This window comes from Falco biarmicus, chromosome 3, assembly GCF_023638135.1.
Source record: "Falco biarmicus isolate bFalBia1 chromosome 3, bFalBia1.pri, whole genome shotgun sequence".
NCBI lineage: Eukaryota > Metazoa > Chordata > Aves > Falconiformes > Falconidae > Falco > Falco biarmicus.
This window is the reverse complement of record NC_079290.1, coordinates 110,057,625-110,077,857: the sequence shown is the minus strand read 5'-3', so window position 1 is coordinate 110,077,857 and position 20,233 is coordinate 110,057,625. Positions and strand designations below refer to the sequence as shown.

General features: G+C 59.9%; 3 protein-coding genes across 7 annotated transcripts; 2 read left to right on the top strand and 1 right to left on the bottom strand.

Annotated features, from left to right (window-relative positions):
* Positions 1-287: 287 nt before the first annotated feature.
* Positions 288-5,845, bottom strand: LOC130147034 (chloride channel protein ClC-Kb-like). 3 transcript variants are annotated; one of them, XM_056333769.1, is made up of 19 exons: positions 5,635-5,845; positions 5,415-5,543; positions 5,176-5,304; positions 4,947-5,086; positions 4,759-4,836; positions 4,547-4,625; positions 4,330-4,455; positions 4,131-4,215; positions 3,950-4,051; positions 2,789-2,873; positions 2,529-2,705; positions 2,359-2,428; positions 1,860-1,970; positions 1,556-1,769; positions 1,339-1,472; positions 1,170-1,261; positions 1,007-1,090; positions 788-874; positions 291-704 (listed from the first exon to the last, which is right to left on the bottom strand). In XM_056333769.1, exons 1-19 carry the CDS (start codon positions 5,741-5,743, stop codon positions 666-668), a joined length of 2,070 nt encoding a protein of 689 aa, XP_056189744.1. In that variant the 5' UTR covers positions 5,744-5,845; the 3' UTR covers positions 291-665. The 3 variants fall into 3 exon arrangements, with proteins under 3 accessions (XP_056189746.1, XP_056189744.1, XP_056189745.1); XM_056333771.1 differs by lacking the exon at positions 5,415-5,543 and having other exon boundaries at positions 288-704; XM_056333770.1 differs by lacking the exon at positions 3,950-4,051.
* A 166-nt stretch (positions 5,846-6,011) lies between these two features.
* Positions 6,012-7,586, top strand: HSPB7 (heat shock protein family B (small) member 7). Its single transcript, XM_056333772.1, has 3 exons — positions 6,012-6,414; positions 6,524-6,657; positions 7,075-7,586. Exons 1-3 carry the CDS (start codon positions 6,288-6,290, stop codon positions 7,258-7,260), a joined length of 447 nt encoding a protein of 148 aa, XP_056189747.1. The 5' UTR covers positions 6,012-6,287; the 3' UTR covers positions 7,261-7,586.
* A 1,626-nt stretch (positions 7,587-9,212) lies between these two features.
* Positions 9,213-20,108, top strand: ZBTB17 (zinc finger and BTB domain containing 17). Of its 3 annotated transcripts, none has more exons than XM_056333768.1 (17): positions 9,213-9,349; positions 10,694-10,792; positions 11,413-11,501; positions 13,539-13,745; positions 13,914-14,102; positions 14,361-14,525; positions 14,656-14,784; positions 15,239-15,477; positions 15,560-15,702; positions 16,158-16,458; positions 16,573-16,660; positions 17,198-17,314; positions 17,416-17,536; positions 17,636-17,766; positions 17,869-18,084; positions 18,415-18,504; positions 18,599-20,108. In XM_056333768.1, exons 4-17 carry the CDS (start codon positions 13,541-13,543, stop codon positions 18,883-18,885), a joined length of 2,421 nt encoding a protein of 806 aa, XP_056189743.1. In that variant the 5' UTR covers positions 9,213-9,349; positions 10,694-10,792; positions 11,413-11,501; positions 13,539-13,540; the 3' UTR covers positions 18,886-20,108. The 3 variants fall into 3 exon arrangements, with proteins under 3 accessions (XP_056189743.1, XP_056189740.1, XP_056189742.1); XM_056333765.1 differs by lacking the exon at positions 11,413-11,501 and adding an exon at positions 11,254-11,371; XM_056333767.1 differs by lacking the exon at positions 11,413-11,501 and adding an exon at positions 11,254-11,371 and having other exon boundaries at positions 9,277-9,298.
* The last annotated feature ends 125 nt before the right edge of the window (positions 20,109-20,233 follow it).

The window sequence follows — 20,233 nt, the reverse complement described above, 5'->3', positions numbered from 1 at the left end:
TTTTGGGGTGTCTTTCTGGTGCTGTCCCTGCTTCACCTCCTCTGGCTGGGCCCAGACATGCCCGCCTCACCCAACCTGCCCCGCCGTGCTTAATTAGCCTGGCAGACTTAATTACATCTTTGTTAGTGCCCGCCACACCCTCCATTCCCCCCCCCCCCCCAAAAAAAAAACCACCGCACCCCAGTTGGGGGGGACACCAAAGAGCTGGGGAGGGCTCAGCACCCCCTCGTTTCCCCAGGATCTTGGGGTCACAAAACACTCGCCACCCTTATTCATTGCAATAATTAAGGATAATTATGTGCTGAAAATTATTGGGGGGGGTCCACAGTGGGGGTGTTGCGCAGACTGGGGCACTTCAGTGCATGTCCTAGGGCTGGGCACAGTTTTGGGGTGATTTTGGGGGGTTTTGAGCACTGCTGCAGGGTACGGGGGGGTGACCCCCCCACAAATGAACCCTGTGGTGCTAGGGGAGGAGGAGGAAGGAGAAGAGGAAGCACTGAGGATGTATTTAATACAGGAGGAGACTCTGCCGGAGAACAGCCCCTGCCCCAACCCAGATGCCTGGGTTCCCCTGGGGGGGACCTGCACCACCTGGGGGGCCAGGACCCCCCTCTTTCCGTGGGTAACATCCCTGGGGAGGGGTCCCTTGTGATCCCCGAAAGTCATCACTTGGGGTTGGCGAGCTCCTCGATCGCTCTCCGCAGCTGCAAGGGGACAGAGAAGGTGGGACGGGGGCTTGTGTCCCCCATTCTCACCCCCTTGTCCCCCCCCTTGTCCCCCGCCTCACCTCCACCCGGCTGACGGCTCCCACCAGCTCCCCGAAGCGGGTGACAAAGATGCGCTGCAGCTTCAGCAGCTCAAAGAGGTGATGGGCCTTGGGGAGGTGACAACAGGGACACGTGGGGACAAAGCCACCCCTGCCATGCTGTGTCCCCTCACCGCGACACAGCACTGGGGGGCAGGGGGTGGTTCCCAGCCCCATCAGGATGTGTGTGTGTCCCCAAACCTGGTGCAGGGAGGTCCATGGTGAGAGTTGGAGCATGATGGGCTCGATGGTGCAGTTGTCCCCAAGCGTCCCTGCAGTGGCCAGCTTGGGGAAGGTGACATGTTAATTTGTGGGTGAAAAAAATAGCTTTTTTGGGTGCATCAGGGTGCTCACCCCTATTTACCTTCTCCCCTGGGGGCGCCTGGGGATGCTTGTGGCTCTGGAGAAAGGTGACCAGCTGGGCTCTGCTGACGGTGCCCACCAGCATGGGTGACCCTGGCGGACAAAGACAAGCCTGGTGACGTCCCTCCACCAGCCATGGTGACACCACCCCCCCATACTCCACATCCCACCTGTGCTCTCCACCACGGGGTATTCGGCATCAACAGAGGCATCCAAGGCCACCAGCACCTCCTCGAAGCCACCACTCTTAACCAAGGTCACCACCCGGCGCTCCATGAACTCCTCCACCACCACTTTGTAGGAACTGGTAAGCCATAAACCCCCCAAATTTCCATCATTTTGCAGGAAATCATCCCAAAATATGGTCTGGGGTGGGGGGATGCTTACGCCATGTGCCGGCTGCGGATGCGGGGTAGGTAGGGCAGCTTCTTGACAATGATGGTGCCATCATAGAAGGATGGTTGATGTTTCTGGGTGATGGCGTTGGCCACCAGCACGGCCAGGATGATGGGGAGGACGTGGCTCAGGTGACCGGTGGCCTCACACACCAGTAAAGCCGTGGAGATGGCGTGGGTCACTGAGCCTGAAAAGGCGGCTGCACCTGTCGTGGAGAACCGGAATGGGGGGGTGTCAGTGTATGGGCAGCAGGTGCCCCCCACCCATGGGTGTCCCCCCTTCCCCACTGACTCACCGGCCAGGGCGTAGCCACCAGGGATGACGGGGCGCAGGTCCCCCTCCGAACGGAGGCCCTGGGGGAAGAGCAGGGCCACCACCTCCCCCAGTAAGCGCCCGATGGCGGCTCCTAAAATGGGGAGGGGGGAAGGTGGGAGACCGCAGGAGCGCCCCCCTCCCAAGTGGTGCAGCTGGAGGTGACCACCCTCCTGCAGACCCCTCAGGGCTGGATACAACCCCTGTACCCCCACCCTCAGGGTTGGATCTGCCCCCCCACCAGGGCTGGCTACACCCCTGTACCCCCCACCCCCAGGGCTGGCTGTGCCCCCCCCACCCCCCAGGGATGGATACAACCCCTGTACCCCCCTCCAGGCTGGATGTACCCCCCTCCAGGGCTGGATACACCCCTGTACCCCCACTCCAAGGGCTGGTTTCTCCCCCTGTACCCCTCCTCAGGGCTGGATCCCCCTCCCCCCATACCCCGCCTTGGTTCAGGCCCTGCAGACACCCAGCCTCACCGTAGATGAAGATGGGCATGAAGTAGCCAGCAGGCAGGGGCAGGGTGGTGGCCAGGATCAGCATCCAGAACTGGGGGGGGCAGAGCCCGGCCAAGGCCAGGGGGGTCATCCTCATGAGGACACCATCTGGGGGGGGGCAGGACATAGGGACTGAGGGGGAGTATGGCTACCTTCATCAGTAGGAAGAAAGCCAAGGTGCCGAAGATGGTGGCAGAGGGGTGGCACCACTCCTGCCAGAGCCCTGAAGGGTCCACGCTGTGGGGGTTGGCTACCGAGGAGGCGTTGGGGGCCAGCGTGCCCCACGTGAGGTTGTCAAAGAGGGAGGTGAGATATTCCTTCATGGTGAGCTGGGAGGACAGACCGAGGGCCACCCTCAGCACCCGCTGGGATGTGTCGGGGTGCCCCCGGGAGCCCCCCGCCCCCCACTCACCCTGGAGGCCATCAGCTGCCCCAGCCCAGGCGGGAAGGTGATGGAGGCGATGAGCAGCACCACCAGCACTGTGTAGATGGGCTTGCTGGAGGGGGGGGAGAGGTAGGGCTGGGGGGCGCAGGGACAGATGGGCTGGGGGGGGGGGGAACCCGTGGATGACTGGGGTGCATGGGGGGGACCTGGGATGTATGGGGTGGATGGGCAGAGTGCAGGGGTGGACACGGGAATGCCCAGGGTGCGTGGGTGGGGGGACATGCGGACACCCAGGGTGCATGGGGTGGGCACCCAGGGTGCATGGGGTGGATGCATGGACACGCGCACAGTGTGTGGCACAGATGCACAGACATGCAGGGTGCATGGGGTGGACACATGGACATGCACACGGTGCATGGGTGGATGCACGGACACGCAGGGTGCATGGGTGGACACACAGACACGCACACGGTGCATGGGGTGGATGCACGGACACGCAGGGTGCATGGGTGGACACGGGGACACACGCACGGTGCATGGGGTGGATGCACGGACACGCAGGGTGCACGGGTGGACACGGGGACACACGCACGGTGCATGGGGTGGATGCACGGACACGCAGGGTGCACGGGTGGACACAGGGACACACGCACGGTGCATGGGTGGATGCACGGACACGCAGGGTGCATGGGTGGACACGGGGACACACGCACGGTGCATGGGGTGGATGCACAGACACGCAGGGTGCACGGGTGGACACAGGGACACACGCACGGTGCATGGGTGGATGCACGGACACGCAGGGTGCATGGGTGGACACGGGGACACACGCACGGTGCATGGGGTGGATGCACGGACACGCAGGGTGCATGGGTGGACACGGGGACACATGCACGGTGCATGGGGTGGATGCACGGACACGCAGGGTGCATGGGTGGACACACAGACACGCACACGGTGCATGGGGTGGATGCACGGACATGCAGGGTGCACGGGTGGACACGGGGACACACGCACAGTGCATGGGGTGGATGCACGGACACGCAGGGTGCAAGGGGTTGATTCCCAGGGTGGACACGCAGATGCCCGAGGTGCATGCGGTAGGACACACGGACACGCAAGGTGCACGGCACGGACACACGGACATGCAGGACGCATGGCGCAGACAGACAGACGCCCGGTACAGACTCGGTGGCCAGCAGCTTGGCCGTGAGCCGGTTCTCTCTGACGGCCGCCAGCAGCCAGCGCTGGCAGAAGAGGTAAGCACAGCCCAGGAGCCCGCAGACGGCCCTGTGGAGGAGAGGGCAGGCAGGGTACAGGCAGGGTACAGGCAGGGTACAGGCAGGGTACAGGCAGGGGCCCCCCTTACCCCAAAATCACAAAAAAGAAGGTCTCCAGGAGGTCGAAGGGGAAATCAATCCTGAGGTCGCTCTTAAAAACAGCGGCGATGGTTTCTGGGAGGGGGGTAGAGGAATGAGCGCATGGTTTTGGGGGGAGCATCCCAAAAATGCTGCGGGGGGTGGGGGGGTAATGGGAAGAGGGGGCACATCCTGCCCACCCTGCCTTGCCTTGATCGTTGTTGAAGACGGCGAGGAGGCGAAACATGAAGGCACCGCAGGTCGCAGCGAAAAAGCCCCGCCAGTAATCCCGCACGGCGAAGTGGGAGGACATCACCTCGATGCTGAAAAGGACCCCTGGAAAAATGGGGGGGGGGGCGGGGGGGGAGGGTGTGTCTTTAGGGGAGGCTTTGGGGGTCCCCAGGGTGGGATGGAGGGAGATCCTCACCGCTGATGGGTGCCCCGAAAACCGTGGCCACCCCGACGGCTTGCGCTGCCACCAGCATCTCGTTCTGCTTGAACTTGTCCTGCAGGGTGGGGGGTGGTTAGCCGCAACCCCAATTTTGGGGTGGGGGTGGGGGCGTGTGTAAAATAAAATCCCCCCCCCCTAATTTTTGGGTGGGAAACTGCCCCTCAGTTTTCTGGAGGTGGCACCCCCACCTCATACTCCCTTGTGACCGTGGTCCGCATCTTCCCCAAATACACCGCGGCCATGGCGGAGAGGTGGACAAAGGGACCCTGGGTGGTGAGGTGGGGGGGACACAGTGCTGAGCGTCCCCCCCACCCCCACCCCGGTGCCAACTGAAACTGCCAGCGATGCTGGGAACTGGGATGGGGGGATCCCTCACCACTTTGCCGAGGAAAACAGTGCTGCCGCACGCCAGGGTGCAGGTCAACCCCACCACCTTGGCTCCGAAATTTTGGATGGCCAGGTAGTCCTCCAGCACCACCCCGGTCAGGATGGTCTTCAGCTCTGGGATGCCGGAGCCTGGAAGGGGGAGATCCTGTTAGGGGTCCCCCCCACTACTGGGGGGAGAGTTTTGGGGAGGCGGGAGGGTTGGGGTGCAGGTGGCTCACCTCCCGAGTGCGGGGTGATGCTTTGGGAGAAGCCGGTGGAGAAGGCTGCCAGCGCCATGGGGTACATGGTCCACGAGAGGTACTTGAGCACCAAGATGTCACCGACCTCTTGGTAAAGCCACCAGTGGGCTGGAGAAGAAGCATCGGGAGGGATGTGCCCCTATCCCAGAAGACCACCCCCCCTCCTTGATGAGCCCCCAAACGCCGAGCGAAGCCCCCCACGGGAGCCCCTCCTTTACCCTTGTAGAGCCTGGAGACGAGGAGGTCCATCATGAAGCTGATGGTGGCCATGAGGACCCCCAGCGCGAAGAGGAAATACCAATCCTCCCCCACACGGAAAAGCTGCTGTTTCACCTGCTCCAGGCACCCTGCGGGGGGGGGGGGGCAACAGGGTGCTGACCCCCCAAAAAACCCCACCCCTCCACCCCCAAAGTCCCCCTCTTTGGGTGGGGGTCTCACCTTGGAGCCTTCTCCGGGCTTTGGGGCAGGGTCTCCAGCTCTGCTCCGACACCAGCACCCTCTCCTCCTCCTTCTCCCCACGCACCCCCTCAGGGACAGGGTGCTCCATCCCGAGGACGTTTTGGGGGACAGGATCCCCCCCGCTTTTTTTCAGCACCCCCTGGCTGGTCCTCCCGCCTTGGCCTCCACTGCCAGACTGAGTTTGCAAACGAGCTCATTAAAAACGACCTTGACGAAGCCGACGGACCCGCTCGGGCCGGAGCGAGCCGGGTCCCCCCCCCGCCCCCGCCCCCTCCAAGCTCCCAATCCCCAAGTACATCCCGGGGCGAGGAGTATTTAATAAGTATTTTAATTAATTATCATTATTACTCATTAATAACAGGCAGGAACGCCAGCATCGCATTCCACGGCGCTGAGGGGGGAGACGGAGAGGGGAAAAATTTCCACCGTCTCCGGCGCAAGACCTAAATTTAGCCCGTTTTACAAGAGCTCTGGCAGGCGGCCGGGAGCCGTAACGAGGCTTTAAAAGGCTCGTCAAGCCGCCCCCCCCGAAATAACCGGCTCTTCGCCTTCACCGGGAGGAGGACGAGGAAGGGGGCTTCGCTCTTCCTCCCCAGTGGGAGCCGGGGGTGGAGGTGTGGGGGGAGCGGTGGATGAACGTGCAATCCTCGGCTGCTTTCCGATCGGAGCACAGCTTCCACCGGGCAGCGTCGCCCGCCGGCACCATGGAGCTTTTTGGGAGCTTCGTCCGGCCCCGCGGCGAGACCTTGGGGTTCCCAGGTGAGTTGGGGTGGGGGGAGCACCCCCACATCGCTGTGGCTGTGACCCCCAGAGGCGTTAGGGGGGGACCCCCACCGAACCGCGGCTGTGACCGCCCCTTCTCCGGCAGCTCGGCCTGGCAACACCGGCGCGGTGAAGACCTTGGGCAACACCTATCAGTTCACAGTGGATGTCACCGACTTCGCCCCCGAGGACATCATCGTCACCACCTCCAACAACCAGATCGAGGTGCATGCCGAGAAGGTGGGTGCTCCCTCCCCTCCCCACTCTCCCCCATTGTGGGGGACCCCAAAATCCTCACGTGGGGGACACAGGGATCCTCCATCTCCCACCCGACTTCCTAATGGCCAAGGCTATAAACCTCAGTGGGGTTTAATTCACCATTTCCTCGCCTTTTGGCCCCGTATTTCACAGCAACAAAGCCCAGGAGACCCAGGAGCTCTGTAATCACCGTTCTCTGAGGCGGGTGCCAGCCAAAAAAAGCACTTTGTCCCCCTGCCGATGCCACCCACGTGCCACCCATCCCCTAGCAGAGATAAACATTACCACCCACACACAAGGCGCAACCGCCAGCCTCACCCAAGGGCAGGGAACAATGAGCCCTTGTCCTGCTTGCACCCCAAAATCGCCCCTTTTTTCACCCATTTTATTTTTTCCCAGCTGGCCGCAGACGGCACCGTCATGAACACCTTCACCCACAAATGCCAGCTGCCCGAAGACGTGGACCCCACATCGGTGTCGTCCTCGCTGGGGGATGACGGCACGCTGACCATCCGGGCTCAGCGACAGCCCGCCAAGCACACCGACCATGTCCAGCAAACCTTCCGGACTGAGATCAAGATCTGAGGGGTCGGGGGTCCCTTCCACTCCCCCCGCCCCCCTTAATTATTTAGGTGATTTGGGAAGGAGGCGGGATGTGGGGTAGGGAACAGGAATGCTCCCCTGCAGGGACCTGTGCTGAGGGGCCGGCGTGGAGAGACGCATCCCATCACCCACTGGAGAAACTCCGGAGGGGAGTCCCGGCTCCGGCGATTTTTAGCTGGCGAGGGTTGATGGGGAAGATCCGGCGTGCCAAGAGCCCTGCCGGGAGTGAGGAGCGAGGTTCCCTTCCCCGACCTTCTGCCAGAGCTTGTCCCTGTATATACAGCTTGTGATAAATTATTGAGAACGCCTGACTGCTGCCTCCTCCGTTTTTTATTGTTTTCTTGATGCATTTCCCCCAAAAGGGCTGCGGGTTCAGCCCCAAGGGGTGTCTCAGTAAGGGGTCCTGCAAGTGATTCCTTCTTCCTGACAAAAACAGGGACAAGGAGCCGACCCAGCTCCCCTCCAGTGCCCGCTGCCCCATTTATTTCCAGCCCGGGGTGACTCATTTCTTCCCTGACACTCTATTTCTGAGCCATTCCCTCAGCTGTTCGGCCGCTGGCCCACCTGGAAGGTCACCAAATCCTCCTCCTCCCCTCGCCCACCTGCACCCACCACCCTCAGGGAAGCCCCAGGCAGCCCCAGCCGGGATGATGGTCCTAGCCTGGCTGTCAAACCCAGGGGCTTCTTTCTGGGTGCCCAAAAGCTTCCCCAAATCCCCAGCTCCATCTCCCTGTGTGTACAAACAACAGTCAGGCGCCTGTTCAGGGCGAGCAGCTGTTTATAGCTACCACACACTGCCCAGCTCGTGTTGCTGTTCCAGCTCCGAGGTCACCTCGTCCCCACTTGTCTCCTAACGACTCATGACTTGCGTTAACACACCTGCAGCGCCGGACACACACACAAACACACAGCTCATCCAGCAGCTCCTCGGGCCGCTGCCGATCACTGAGGGTACTCCCCGCCGCAGCATCCTGCGAGGAACGATGTTTAAAAAGTTTTTTAAAAGCTCTTAATGGTTATAAAAGCCGCCAGAGCACAGCTTAGGGAATTGGAGCCACGGAGGCGAGGAGCAGCCCTGTCGCTGATCCTCTGCGATGGGCTGTGTCTGCTCTGTCACGACATGCCACCCCCGCGTGCCCAGGGCACCCCAGCAGGCCGGGAGCCACCCACGGCGGTCACAGATCGCCACCTAGTGGTGACAGGCTGCTAGGTGGCCCTCACCCGTGAAGCTCCAGGAAAGCAGGAATTAAAAAGCCCACTTTTTCACCCCCCCCAAGCCGGCTGGTTTTGCACAGGGGGTAAGATTTGGGGGTAACGGAGAGCGGGCAAAGGCACAGCTCAGAGCCCCTCTCCCAGCAGACCCCGCAGTAGCTTGGGCTTGCTTTGGGCAGGCAGGCCGAAATCTGGCCTTAGGGGGCAACAGATTGCTAAAAGGAAGTTTTATGCTTTTTGGGGCTGCCCGCTTTCCAGCCAGCCGCCTGCACCTGCGCCAAGTCACGGCAGTGCACAGCTGCCATCCCTGCAGGGCCTCTCATGCCACCTGGCCCCGCACGCCCACCTGAGGGGGTCTGCCCGCACAGAGGCCGCACTTCAGGCAGCATTAACAGCTGTCGGACCTGCGGGGAGCACAGGGCCGGCCCATCCCCTGCGGCCGCCATCATGGCAACTGCCCGACGCGTCGGCCCGCTGGCACGCCTAGGGCCGCGGGCAACCCCGGAGCGGGAACGAGAGCCCTTAGGGGTACACAGCATGGCGGAACAGAGCCCCTCGCCCCTCAGGGAGCCGCAGGGGCCGCGCCGGCGGTCCCCGCCGCCCAGCCGCCCCGCACTGTCATGGCGACGCGCCTGAGGGGAGCGCGGGAGGGCGGGGAGGGGGCGGGGCCACGGCGCAGCGCGCAGGCGTAGTTCGCGCCCCGCGCGTGGCCGCGCATGCGCGGCGGGGCGGCCGGTGGGCGGGGGAGGGCGACGCCGCTTCCGCCCGGCGCCAAGATGGCGGCGCCCTTTGTCTGGTCCGTGTCACGGTGAGCGCTGCGGGCGGCGGTGTGAGGCCCCCGCCGGGCCCGGCATGGCAGGTAGCGGCTTGGGGGGGAGGGGGGCTGTCCGGGGGGGTGGCTGGAGGGCCTGGGGAGGGGGCTTTGGAGAGTTAGGGGGGCTGGGAGGGGAAAGGGGCTGCGGCCCAGCTCGCTGCCTGGGGGTTCCCCCCTAAAAAGGAGCCGTTTTGAGGGGCGCCCGGGTGTGCGGCCCCCGGTGTTGTGAGGGCAGGCTGCGTGGGGGTCCTGCCGTCCCCTGAGCAGCGCGGGGGGCGGCTGTGGCAGCCCTTCTGCCCCCGGATTTGTGTGCCCCACTCCCTGTGACCCCCCTCAGGCGCAGAGGCCTAGGGCGGCTGCCCTGAGGGGAACGGGGGGCTGCTAGCGCTCGGCAGGGCCCTCGCCAGCCCCCCCTCACCAGCATGGCCCTGTCCAGGGGGGGTGTCCCCCCACGGAGCCGTGGGGTGCTCTGGGGGGAGGTCAGGAGTGAAGCCCTGTGCCCCCCACGCGTGGGGCAGCCACCGCCCCCTCAGGACACGGTCAGGCGTCTCGGGGGGATGCAGCCCTGACAGCCAGCGCTGTGCAGGATGAGTCCCCTCATGCCACACGAGCTGTCTACCTGCGTGTCAAGGACGTCGCCGGCAGAAGAGTGGAGAAAACTTCAAAGCTTCGTGCAGCAGCTCAAAGAAAAAAGGGTTTTTCTCATCTTCTGGCATCATTTTTGCTGTGGTGACAGCCTGTACTGGCTGTACGTGCCCTCTGCGGGTGTCGCTTCTTGGGCACGTTTCATGGACAAGCCACGTTTCCCTCATTGCATTTCTGCGTCAGAAGCTTCCGCTGAAATTTCAGGCATGGGGCAGCGTTCCAAAGGCAGGGTTTTTCAAGGAAGGTGAAGGTTTTGTAGTTCATCATCCGGGTGCCGCAGGAATGGGCGGTTTTCACGGCAGAGCTCGAGGTCTGGCGATGCCTCAGCGGCCGTGCTGGCTCCCTGCCTGCTGCAGCCCAGGGCTCCAGTTACCTGCGGGCAGCCCTGCCTGCACAGCCGCGTCAGGAGCTGCACGAGCGCATCCATGGGACTGAAAACTAAACAGCCAAGGGGTCTGTGGGGGGCCTGATCACTGAGGGGTGTCCAGAGTGTCTCTGCTCACCTTTCTCCTTGTGTCTGTCTTCTTTTAGCTCCTTTTCACCGTGTTTTTTTCATGCCTGTCATCACTTGTCGTTATTTTTCCCTTCCTTACAGCCAAATGTGAACTTGCCTTCTGGTTTTGCTGCTGACCACAGACTCTGGAGTCTATCTGTTTTGTAATTTGTCTTATTAGTATATCTGTACCTTGAATGCTCTTGTCATATCAGCTCTTAACTTTATTTTTTTAACTAAAAATGTTGCAGAATCAGTTACTGGAAATGAGGACAGACAGCTCTTCACAGAGACTGAAAGGATTAGGGCTGCTTTGTTCCCCAAGCTGACACAGAAGAAGGGAGATGACGGTAGGCAGAAAGTAAACCCCCTCTTCCTTTTTATCGTCTCACCATAAGAAGGGATGGCTGGATGGTGACAGCATTGAAAGGCAACGTTTAAACTAGGTTTTTCCGATTTATCGAGTCCTTTTAATAGGTAGCTGCTTGGGTGGCAGGTATAGGAAGAGGTTAATGTCATTAATAAGTGAGAGAGTATAACGGAGCTCATGTGGGAAGCTCCCTCGGACTGTAGCCACTCTGTTTATCTCTGTGAGCACGTGCAGCAGGCGTGGGTGTTCTCATAACAAAGCTTTTCCATGATTAATTGGGTAATGAGAGACTCGACAGCCGCACTGGGGAGAGGCTGGGATGGGAAATGACAGGGTGAAATTGAGGGGTGCCCAGTCCTGGGTCAGTGATGTCGGACCTTAGTGCCTTCGACATGGGAGATTTGGGTTTTAAAATGGAGCTTTTTGTCCCGTTTCTCCAAGGATGGCTGCGTAGAGACTGACTTGAGTACCAGGAAGGGGGAAAGCTCTGGAGGAGAGCCGCAACTGTCTTGCGCGCAGACTTGGTCCTCTGGATATCTCCGCTCCTCGCAGCGCAGGGGTGAGTTCAGGCACCGATCCTGGCTTATCTTTGTTTTTCAGGCAAGGAGCATTTGACACGCGTCCTCAGACAGCACCTTAAACAGCTGACAGCGATGGATTCGCACTAAAGGGAGCTAATTTATTTAGAGGTCAGGTGGACCAGCAATGCCTGATTTGGCATTTACCCTCCCTGCATCCATCCCCAGATCCATCCCTATTTCGGCGCATCCTGTTCGGTCAGGGATGGAGGCGGATCTCAGCACCAGAACCACGAACTGGCTGTGCCCACCTGGTGGCAAGGAACCAGGGTGGCATTCTGAGTGCACCGTGGGTTTTTTGATCCAGATATTTGGGATTTTTAAGGCTTGAGTCAGGGATTTTAGTGTGCAAAGGTGATTTCAGCTGCTGGGGGGACGCTGGGCACAGCGTTTGGGTGTGAGGGCGATATGCAGCTCATCCGAACTATTGCCCCACTGCCTGCACTTGCTTTGACAGAGCTGTAATGTGACGTTACGGAGAAAACCACAGAAAAGATGGAAGTTTTTTGGAGTTGAATTTCTTGGGATTTTGCTTCCTTTGCAAAGCTGAGGCGAGTCCAGTCAGGGAGTGATAAAAATCATCATTCAGATGCAAAGTGCCTCCTACAAATTACGGAAAATAGCCTTTTAAAGCATCGAACCGTCGTGATTTCTCAGGTCCTGCCACGCAGAGCTTTCTGAGCCTGGAAGGCAGTGGTGGTTGTGTTGCTGGGAAAATCTTCCCCTATTTTTCCAGAGCTTCTTTTACAGACCTTAGTGTCATGCGTATGCGGGGGTTTAGGCAGATTTTGATACAAATACTGATTTTTCTGGCTCTCAAGGGATGTATTTTGGGACACGCTTTGGGTGTTGGTTAAAAAGTACCCCACGTTTTGGAGAGCTGGGGAGAAGTGGTGGTGAGTTAATTGCAAAGACAAATAGTGATTTTGGGGAGCAAAACTTTCTCTCTCTGTGTGTGACCTGATGCTGTCAGGTGTCTGGGTTTCTTCATCTCCACTGGGAATGATTTTGGAAGCCAGATCAGTCCTTGGGCAGGTCTTTCACCGAGCACGGTGCTAGCACTCGCAGCAGACAGGAGGCGGCTCCCTCTGCCCGCGGCGCTCGCCTGCTGTGCTTGTGCAGGGCTCCCAGGGATCCAGAGGATCCAGAGGCAGGGACATGCTCGTGGCTGCCTGGAAGCAACCTGGTTTTGTGGATCCAAACCGGTTGCCCTTCCCCAGCTTGGGATTCTCTGGGCTGTTTTTAAGAGCTGGTGAAGTGGAAAAGCAGCTACTGTGAGCTGGAAACCTTCAGGGAGGCACTGAGCATCGACTGAACATCGAAACCAGGAGTGCTTCCCTGGCCATAACTTTGCTTCTCCCAGCATCCGGAGCTTTAAGGACTTTAGCTGGACTTTCATTGCCTAGCAAGCGATGAAATGATCCCTTCAGCCCTCCCGGAATCATTTTTGGAAAACGTAGCTGTTTGAAAACCCTTCATTCTCTACCCTGCCCCCTGCAGGTACAGCCCAGGAGAAAACCCAGCTTCTGGCGGCAGATCAAGCTCATGGTGCCCCTCAACCTTTGCTGATGAGGACCTGCTTGAAAAATGGGCTTTCACCATGTTCCCAGCAGTCTGCAGCATTCCTCAGCCGAAGTTGGGCTTCAAGCAGGGAAAACTCCCTCCAAACACATGATAAAAAATTAAAAATCACTCAGTATTGTGACGTGAGCACCTGAAGTGGTCAGGAGCTTGAAGATTCTGATGAACACTTTCTGTGCTGTGCAACAGGAGCGGTGGCACCACCTGCTCACCCAAGGAGTGATGGCACTCGTGTTTTTGGAGGCAGCAGGGATCCTGCTTGCAGCTTGAACCGGTTGAAGAGCAATAAGTGTATTTTAAATGCTGTTAGGATGGCAAAAAATATATTGACTGTTAATCAACTCTCACTCCAGCCCTGTGGTGGCATTGCAGCTGTTACAGGAAAGATTTTGGGGTTGTATTTGGTGGGGGAGGCAGGTGGCTGTAGCAAGGAGCTGAAATTAAGCTTTTTGGGCTGCATTTTTTAACTAACAGGGCAGGGTTGTGGTTGATCCAGGGCTTTGTGATCTGTCCTGCTTCATGGCCCTTTCTGACGCGGTGTCGGGGTTTGTTTTTCTCCCCCCACAGCCATGGATTTCCCCCAACACAGCAAGCAAGTCCTGGAACAGCTGAACCAGCAGCGGCAGCTGGGTTTGCTGTGCGACTGCACCTTCGTGGTGGACGGCATCGACTTCAAGGCCCACAAAGCCGTGCTGGCAGCCTGCAGCGAGTATTTCAGGATGCTCTTCGTTGACCAGAAGGATGTGGTGCACCTCGACATCAGCAACGCGGCAGGTAGGAAGAGGGTTGCCTGACAGCCCTCTGAGCTGCTTAAACAAAGCAGTTTGGTGCCCAGGGTTTGAGGGAGGCTCATCACCCTGTTGTTTCATGCGCTTTGAGCTTTTCAAAATTGTATGGCTGAGCGGTGAGAGCTTATTTCTGGTTGCATCACCTCCCTTGCAGGCCTGGGCCAGGTTTTGGAGTTCATGTACACGGCTAAGCTAAGCCTAAACTCCGACAACGTGGAAGACGTGCTGGCCGTGGCGGGTTTCCTGCAGATGCAGGAGATCGTCAGTGCTTGCCACGCTCTCAAGTCCCTCACTGTGCCGGCAGTAAGCCCTGCCGAGAGCCAGCAGCCCCCTGCCCAGATCGGTACGTAGCATCCCCTCATCCAAGGATTCTCAGAATCACCCCACAAAGCAGCCACGTGCTCTGGCCACCATCCAGACCCACGTCCTGGGTGCATCTGGTGCGCAATGATGTCTGGATGGGGTTTGATTGCCCCTGTGTGGCACCGGCCGTTGAAGAGCTGAAGCTTCCTTGAATCCGTACGGGATTTGGGAACCCTTCTGGCAGCCGTTGAGGTGCCCCTGCATGGGCAGCCGAAGCTGGATCGCTCTTCCCTTGCAGGGGCCGACAAGGCGACCGTCAAGGACAAGGCGTCGGTGACAGAAGCACTGGGTGACCTTGACAAAACCAAACCAGTTCCTCCCGACGCGGAGGGGAAGGAAGAGACGCCCGCAGCCACAGCAGCTCACCCCGAGGCGCAGGTGGAGCAGCTGGGTGGCCAAGAAGGTGAGCCACCAAGGGATGACACCCAAAATCCCGCTGTTACCTACCCCAACACACTGTCCTGCTGCCAGACTCTGCTGTGTGGAGCCTGTGTGTCTCCCCACACGTGCCTGAGACCTTCTGTCGTTTGTAGGGGCTGATGCTGCCATCCAGGATGGCTCCAACGCCAATTTTCCCAGCCACCGGCAGCCAGCGGAGAGCGTCGCCGGCAGCGGCAGCACCACAGCAAAGGGCAGCGTCTCTCAGGGTGCCGAAACAGGAGGTGTGTTCGTGAGCGAGGGCGGTGGCCGGGATTTGCTGTCTGCCCATGCCCTTCAGCAGGGCTGAAACAAAGCTGGGCAAGGCTTGAACCCTTGTTTTCCATGGAATTAATTTTGTTAGCGTGAGTTTTGCTGTGCAAGCGCTCTCTCCTGCGAGTCGCAGAGCCCACAGCAGCAGTTTTCACAGGGCAGAGCTAGGAGAGGGTGGGAAATGCTCCTCTGTCTGTACAGGGTTGGGGATTTTAGGGCTAATAATCTGCAAATCCCAGCTGACTCCAGGCAGAGGTCTGGGCACCTGTGTCAAGCGATGGAGTTCCCAGGATTTCCCCGGGCACGGTAGGGCAGGTCTAATCCCCGTTGCCTTAAGCCCAGGCTTAGAGTTAGGAAATGCAGGTGGGGAGAAGCACTCGAGACACAAACCCAATTTGTCACAACCTATTTTTTAACTGCCTACAGAGATGGAGCTGGAAGGGAAGGAGGAAGAGGGGGAGATGACGGCAGAGGAGGAAGAGGAGACTAAAATCCCCAAGGAAGGGCAGCCCCAGCTGGAGAATGGAGAAAATGCTGAAGATAACGAATCGGGGAGCACCGACTCCGGGCAGGAAAACTCGGGTGAAACCCGTCTGCTGCGTTCCGGTACTTACAGTGACAGGACTGAGTCGAAAGCCTACGGCTCCGTCACGCACAAGTGTGAGGTGAGGCCGGCCGCCACCCGAGCGGCGTCTCCTGTCCCCTGGGGACACCGGGTGTCACCAGCCTGTCTCTCTCTGTCCCCAGGACTGCGGCAAGGAGTTCACCCACACCGGTAACTTCAAGCGGCACATCCGTATCCACACCGGCGAGAAACCCTTCTCCTGCAGGGAGTGTAACAAAGCCTTCTCCGACCCGGCTGCGTGCAAAGCCCATGAGAAGACGCACAGGTACGGCGATGCAGGGGACCAAGAGGTGCCACCAGGCCAAGTGGGGGGGAGAAATGCTTGTGACGGTGCTGGTGGCCGGCTGAGGGTGTGAGCGAGAGGCCAGTACGGCGGCCAGCACCGCTCTGCCTCTCGTGCTGGTCTGGCGGGCTCGGCGCTGTGGGGTTGGAGGCTCCCAGCAGCTCGTTTGGATGGCACCAGGCATGAAAAGACGCTGGCCGGGCCTAAAAAAGTGCGGCTTTTACCGCAAAAGATCAAACCCTTGCAAAATCCATTGGCATGTTGGGGTGGTCAGGAGAAGACCTGCGTTTCTGCCCATCCTTCCCTTTTGCATTGCTTCAAGACATCCCATGGGATCCAGACGGGTCTAGCTGGGGTGGCGGAGCTCGGAGCGGCGCGGTGAGAGCTCGGCACACCAGTTCTTCCCCCCGACGTGATGGCCCCATCTCCTCCATCAGCCCCTTGAAGCCCTACGGCTGCGAGGAGTGTGGGAAGAGCTACCGCCTCATCAGCCTGCTGAACCTCCACAAGAAACGGCACACGGGAGAGGCCAAATACCGCTGTGACGACTGTGGCAAGCTCTTCACCACCTCTGGCAACCTGAAACGGCACCAGCTGGTCCACAGCGGGGAGAAACCGTACCAGTGCGACTACTGCGGGCGCTCCTTCTCCGATCCCACCTCGAAAATGCGGCACCTGGAGACCCACGACACCGACAAGGAGCACAAGTGTCCCCACTGCGACAAGAAATTCAACCAGGTGAGTTGGGCGAGGGGAAGAGCCGGCCCCGCGGCTGTTCGTGTCCCTCCAGGGCCGGGGGGAGATGGGGTGATGGGGGCCGGGGGCTGTCTGCATCCCTCTGTCTGTCCCCAGGTGGGGAACTTGAAGGCTCACTTGAAGATTCACATCGCGGATGGGCCCCTGAAGTGCCGGGAGTGCGGCAAACAGTTCACCACTTCAGGTACCACGGGGTTGGTAGGTGGTGAGGTCCCAGCGACGGAGGTTTGGCTGCCTGGGGGGGCACAGGGACCGCTCCGGGGGGCGGGGGGGGGCGGTTTGGAGCCAGAGAAGGGAGTTCATCCTGGGCACGGGAGGGTTTCAACCTCTTTGCTGTGGTGCCACAGTTGTGGTGCATAAATTTGTCCTCCTCTACGGGGCCAGGCTGGGTTCCCCCGTGGGATTGCACCCCGGGGTGCTCCGGGAAGGAGCCCTTGGTCCAGCCTGTGGGGACAGGGATGTCCCCTCCCCTCTCCTCACACCGCTGCGGAGCCGGAGGGGTCTGGATGAGCCCAACAGCATCTCTCCATCCCCAGATGCCTGTTCTGGCTGTCCCCACCCCCACATTACTGCCTGATCCTGGCCTCTGGCCGAGGTGCAGCCCCTGCTCCATAAACAGCGACGGGCTTTCCCAAGGGAGCCACCTGGGTGCGCGGAAGGAGGGAGGGAGGGAGGGTGCTGGTGTCCCCGTGTCCCCTGGCTGAGCCCTGTCTGCTCTCAGGAAACCTGAAGCGGCACCTCCGGATCCACAGCGGGGAGAAACCCTACGTCTGCGTCCACTGCCAGCGCCAATTCGCCGACCCCGGCGCGCTGCAGCGGCACGTCCGCATCCACACCGGTAGGGACACAGCTCTGCTCTTTCCCAAGGGCTCTTGGGGAGATTTTTGAGATAATTTTTTTATATCGATTCCCTGCCCACCTTTCCCTTTTCTCCCACAGGAGAGAAGCCATGCCAGTGCTTGATCTGTGGGAAGGCCTTCACCCAAGCGAGCTCCCTCATCGCCCACGTGCGCCAGCACACGGGGGAGAAGCCCTACGTCTGCGAACGCTGCGGCAAGAGGTGAGGGGCCGCTCGTCAGTTTTAGGGGGGCTCTGGAGGTTCCAGGGTGTCATTGCTGGGGAGGGGGCTGGCGGTGACCACCGTGTCCCCCCGCCCCAGGTTCGTGCAGTCGAGCCAACTGGCCAACCACATCCGGCACCATGACAATATCCGACCCCACAAATGCACCGTCTGCAACAAAGCCTTCGTCAATGTGGGCGATCTCTCCAAACATATCATTATCCACACCGGTGGGTACCGCCAGGGCTCCCAACAGCCCCCCAAACCATTTAACTGCCCCCTCCCCAAATCTTTAACAACCCCCCTCCCCAAATTCCTCATCTCGTTCCCAGGGGAGAAGCCGTTCCTGTGCGACAAGTGCGGCCGAGGTTTCAACCGGGTGGACAACCTGCGTTCCCACGTGAAGACGGTGCATCAGGGCAAGGCCGGCATCAAAATCCTCGAGCCGGAGGAAGGCGACGAGGTCAACATCGTCACGGTGGCTTCCGATGACATGGTGACGCTGGCCACCGAGGCGCTGGCGGCCACCGCTGTCACACAGCTCACAGGTGAGCCGGGGGGTCCTGGGAGCCATCCCCAAAGGGCCGTTAAACCATGGGGAGCAGCTTGGGGTGTCCCCAAAGGGACGTTAGTCCAATGGGGAGCGGCTTGGGGGTCCCAAGAGCCCCTCCCAAAGGAGCCTGGAGGCTTGTCCATGGGGTGCAGCAGCCATTGCTGTGGCTCGAGGCTGGGAAATGTGGTGGCCTGCCTGGAGCCCCTTCCTAAATACTGTGCTGGGCAAAATCCAGCGTCCTGCTCCAGCCAGGATGTGCCCCCCACATGTCCTTGCCCCCCACTCAGCATTCCCAACCCCCCACCCCCCTTCTCTCCCCCTGCAGTGGTGCCGGTAGCCGCCGCCGTGACGGCGGACGAGACTGAAGCACTTAAAGCCGAGATCACCAAAGCAGTGAAGCAAGTGCAAGAAGCAGGTGAGAAAGGGAAGGGGAGGGGGGCGGCTGCCTCCTTGCCCCGCCACCCCCATCCACCCCAGGGTGTGTGTCACCCCCCTCTTTCCCCTCACAGACCCCAACACCCAGATCCTCTACGCCTGCGATTCCTGTGGGGAAAAATTCCTGGATGCCACGAGCCTGGCGCAGCACGTCCGCATCCACACGGCCCAAGCCCTCGTCATGTTCCAGGCTGACACGGACTTTTACCAGCAATACGGAACCGCCGCCGCCTGGCAAACGGAGCAGGTCATTCCCGCCGGAGAACTCCTCTTCCGAACTCGGGATGGTCCCCCCGAGACCCCCGCCACCCCCCTGGCTCCCCAGCCCACAGCTGGGGAGGGTCAGCCGCCCCCCGAGTGAACTCCCCCTCGCCTTTATTTAAAAGACAGCTGCTTGGAAATGGTGTAAAAAGTGTATTTCTGGAAGGAGAGAGATGGAATAAATTGCAATATTTTCTAACGGCTGATGCTCGGGGGGGCGGGGGGGGGGATGGGACACAGCACAGGCATGTTGTGCCCTGCCCCCACCCTGTGATGCTTTGGGTCTGGTCTTGCTGCGAGGGGAAGGAGCTGGAGCCCATCTGGGATTACTGAAATACTTGTTTAATTGCTAACAAGGGTGAGATATGTCGAAAATCAAGCCGAGAAAGGGAAAAAAGGTGGTTCAGGATTTGCACTCCCCAAGAGCAGCCAGGAGCGGGTTTGGGGTAAAGGGGGAGAGCCCCCGGCCCTGCTCCCCCAGGCTGAGGGCAGTGCATGGCCTGGTTTGGGTTAAAAGAAGGACAAAAAGGTGCTGCAGGATGAAGATAGGCGTGAGTAGCTCAGTCCCAGGGGTCTGGGGGTGCGGCTGGGGCCAAGGGCCCCCATGGGGTGAAGGGGCCAGATCTGGGCTCCTCCCGGGGCAGGACAAGGGGCACAAACCCCCCCGGTGGTCAGTGCCCTGGGGTGGGTGACAGACACGCACCCACACCTCCTCTACCTGCTGGCATAAATTCCCTAAAAATGGGCTTTTTGCCCCAAAGGCCACCTCCAAAAAACAATTTCGCTCTCCTGGCCTCCACTCACAGGCAGGATGGGGCCCCTCAAGCCCCCCAGCATCCCTGTGGCCATTGCTGGGGCTGGGGGTTCAGGCCCAATCCTGGCTCCAGCCGTACGGCCGCGGCACAGACACACAGACAGCAACTGCCCAGTGCGGGGGCAGCCGAGGGTCCCACCCCAGCTGCTCCCGCGGCAGAGGGTCCAGACACGCCCCCACCCACCCCATTTTCTCCTAAATCTGCTTCCTTACCGTATCCTCTTGATTTAACCCACTCGCACCAGCGCTGGTGGTTAACTGAGGGTTTCGGTGGCTCCCACCGGCGCTGCTTCCCTCCTGCGGTTTTGGGTGGAAAAGCAGTGAAAAAGGCAAAGTCTGGCTCCTGTTTTTTTAAAGGCTGGTGAATATCAAAATTCAGGGATTATTTTTTGTTGTTGGCACGTACCAAAATCAACAGCAGAGCAAAAAATTTCAGCTTTGGTTTTCAACAAATACTAACAACACGCAAGGGAAAATAAACAGAGATTTGATTTACTCTGGTAAAATTACCTTTTTTGTTGTTTGTTTGTTTGTTTTTTAAACAAGAGACTGGTGCTGACTCCTGGGGGAGCCCCCACACCTCCTTCTGCTCTCCCCCCCCCATCCCGAGCGGCCGAGGGATGAGATCCGGGCG

Coding starts and splice junctions, on each gene's coding strand:
- LOC130147034 (XM_056333769.1), bottom strand. CDS start 5,743: ATGGAGCACCCTGTCCCTGAGGGGGTGCGTGGGGAGAAGGAGGAGGAG. Junction 4,837..4,946: donor CTGTTTTCCTCGGCAAAGTG/GTGAGGGATCCC, acceptor CTCACCACCCAG/GGTCCCTTTGTCCACCTCTC. Junction 1,770..1,859: donor TGGTGGCTACGCCCTGGCCG/GTGAGTCAGTGG, acceptor TCTCCACGACAG/GTGCAGCCGCCTTTTCAGGC.
- HSPB7 (XM_056333772.1), top strand. CDS start 6,288: ATGAACGTGCAATCCTCGGCTGCTTTCCGATCGGAGCACAGCTTCCAC. Junction 6,415..6,523: donor CGAGACCTTGGGGTTCCCAG/GTGAGTTGGGGT, acceptor CTTCTCCGGCAG/CTCGGCCTGGCAACACCGGC. Junction 6,658..7,074: donor TCGAGGTGCATGCCGAGAAG/GTGGGTGCTCCC, acceptor ATTTTTTCCCAG/CTGGCCGCAGACGGCACCGT.
- ZBTB17 (XM_056333765.1), top strand. Junction 15,703..16,157: donor GCCCATGAGAAGACGCACAG/GTACGGCGATGC, acceptor CTCCTCCATCAG/CCCCTTGAAGCCCTACGGCT. Junction 17,537..17,635: donor TGCGAACGCTGCGGCAAGAG/GTGAGGGGCCGC, acceptor CCCCCGCCCCAG/GTTCGTGCAGTCGAGCCAAC.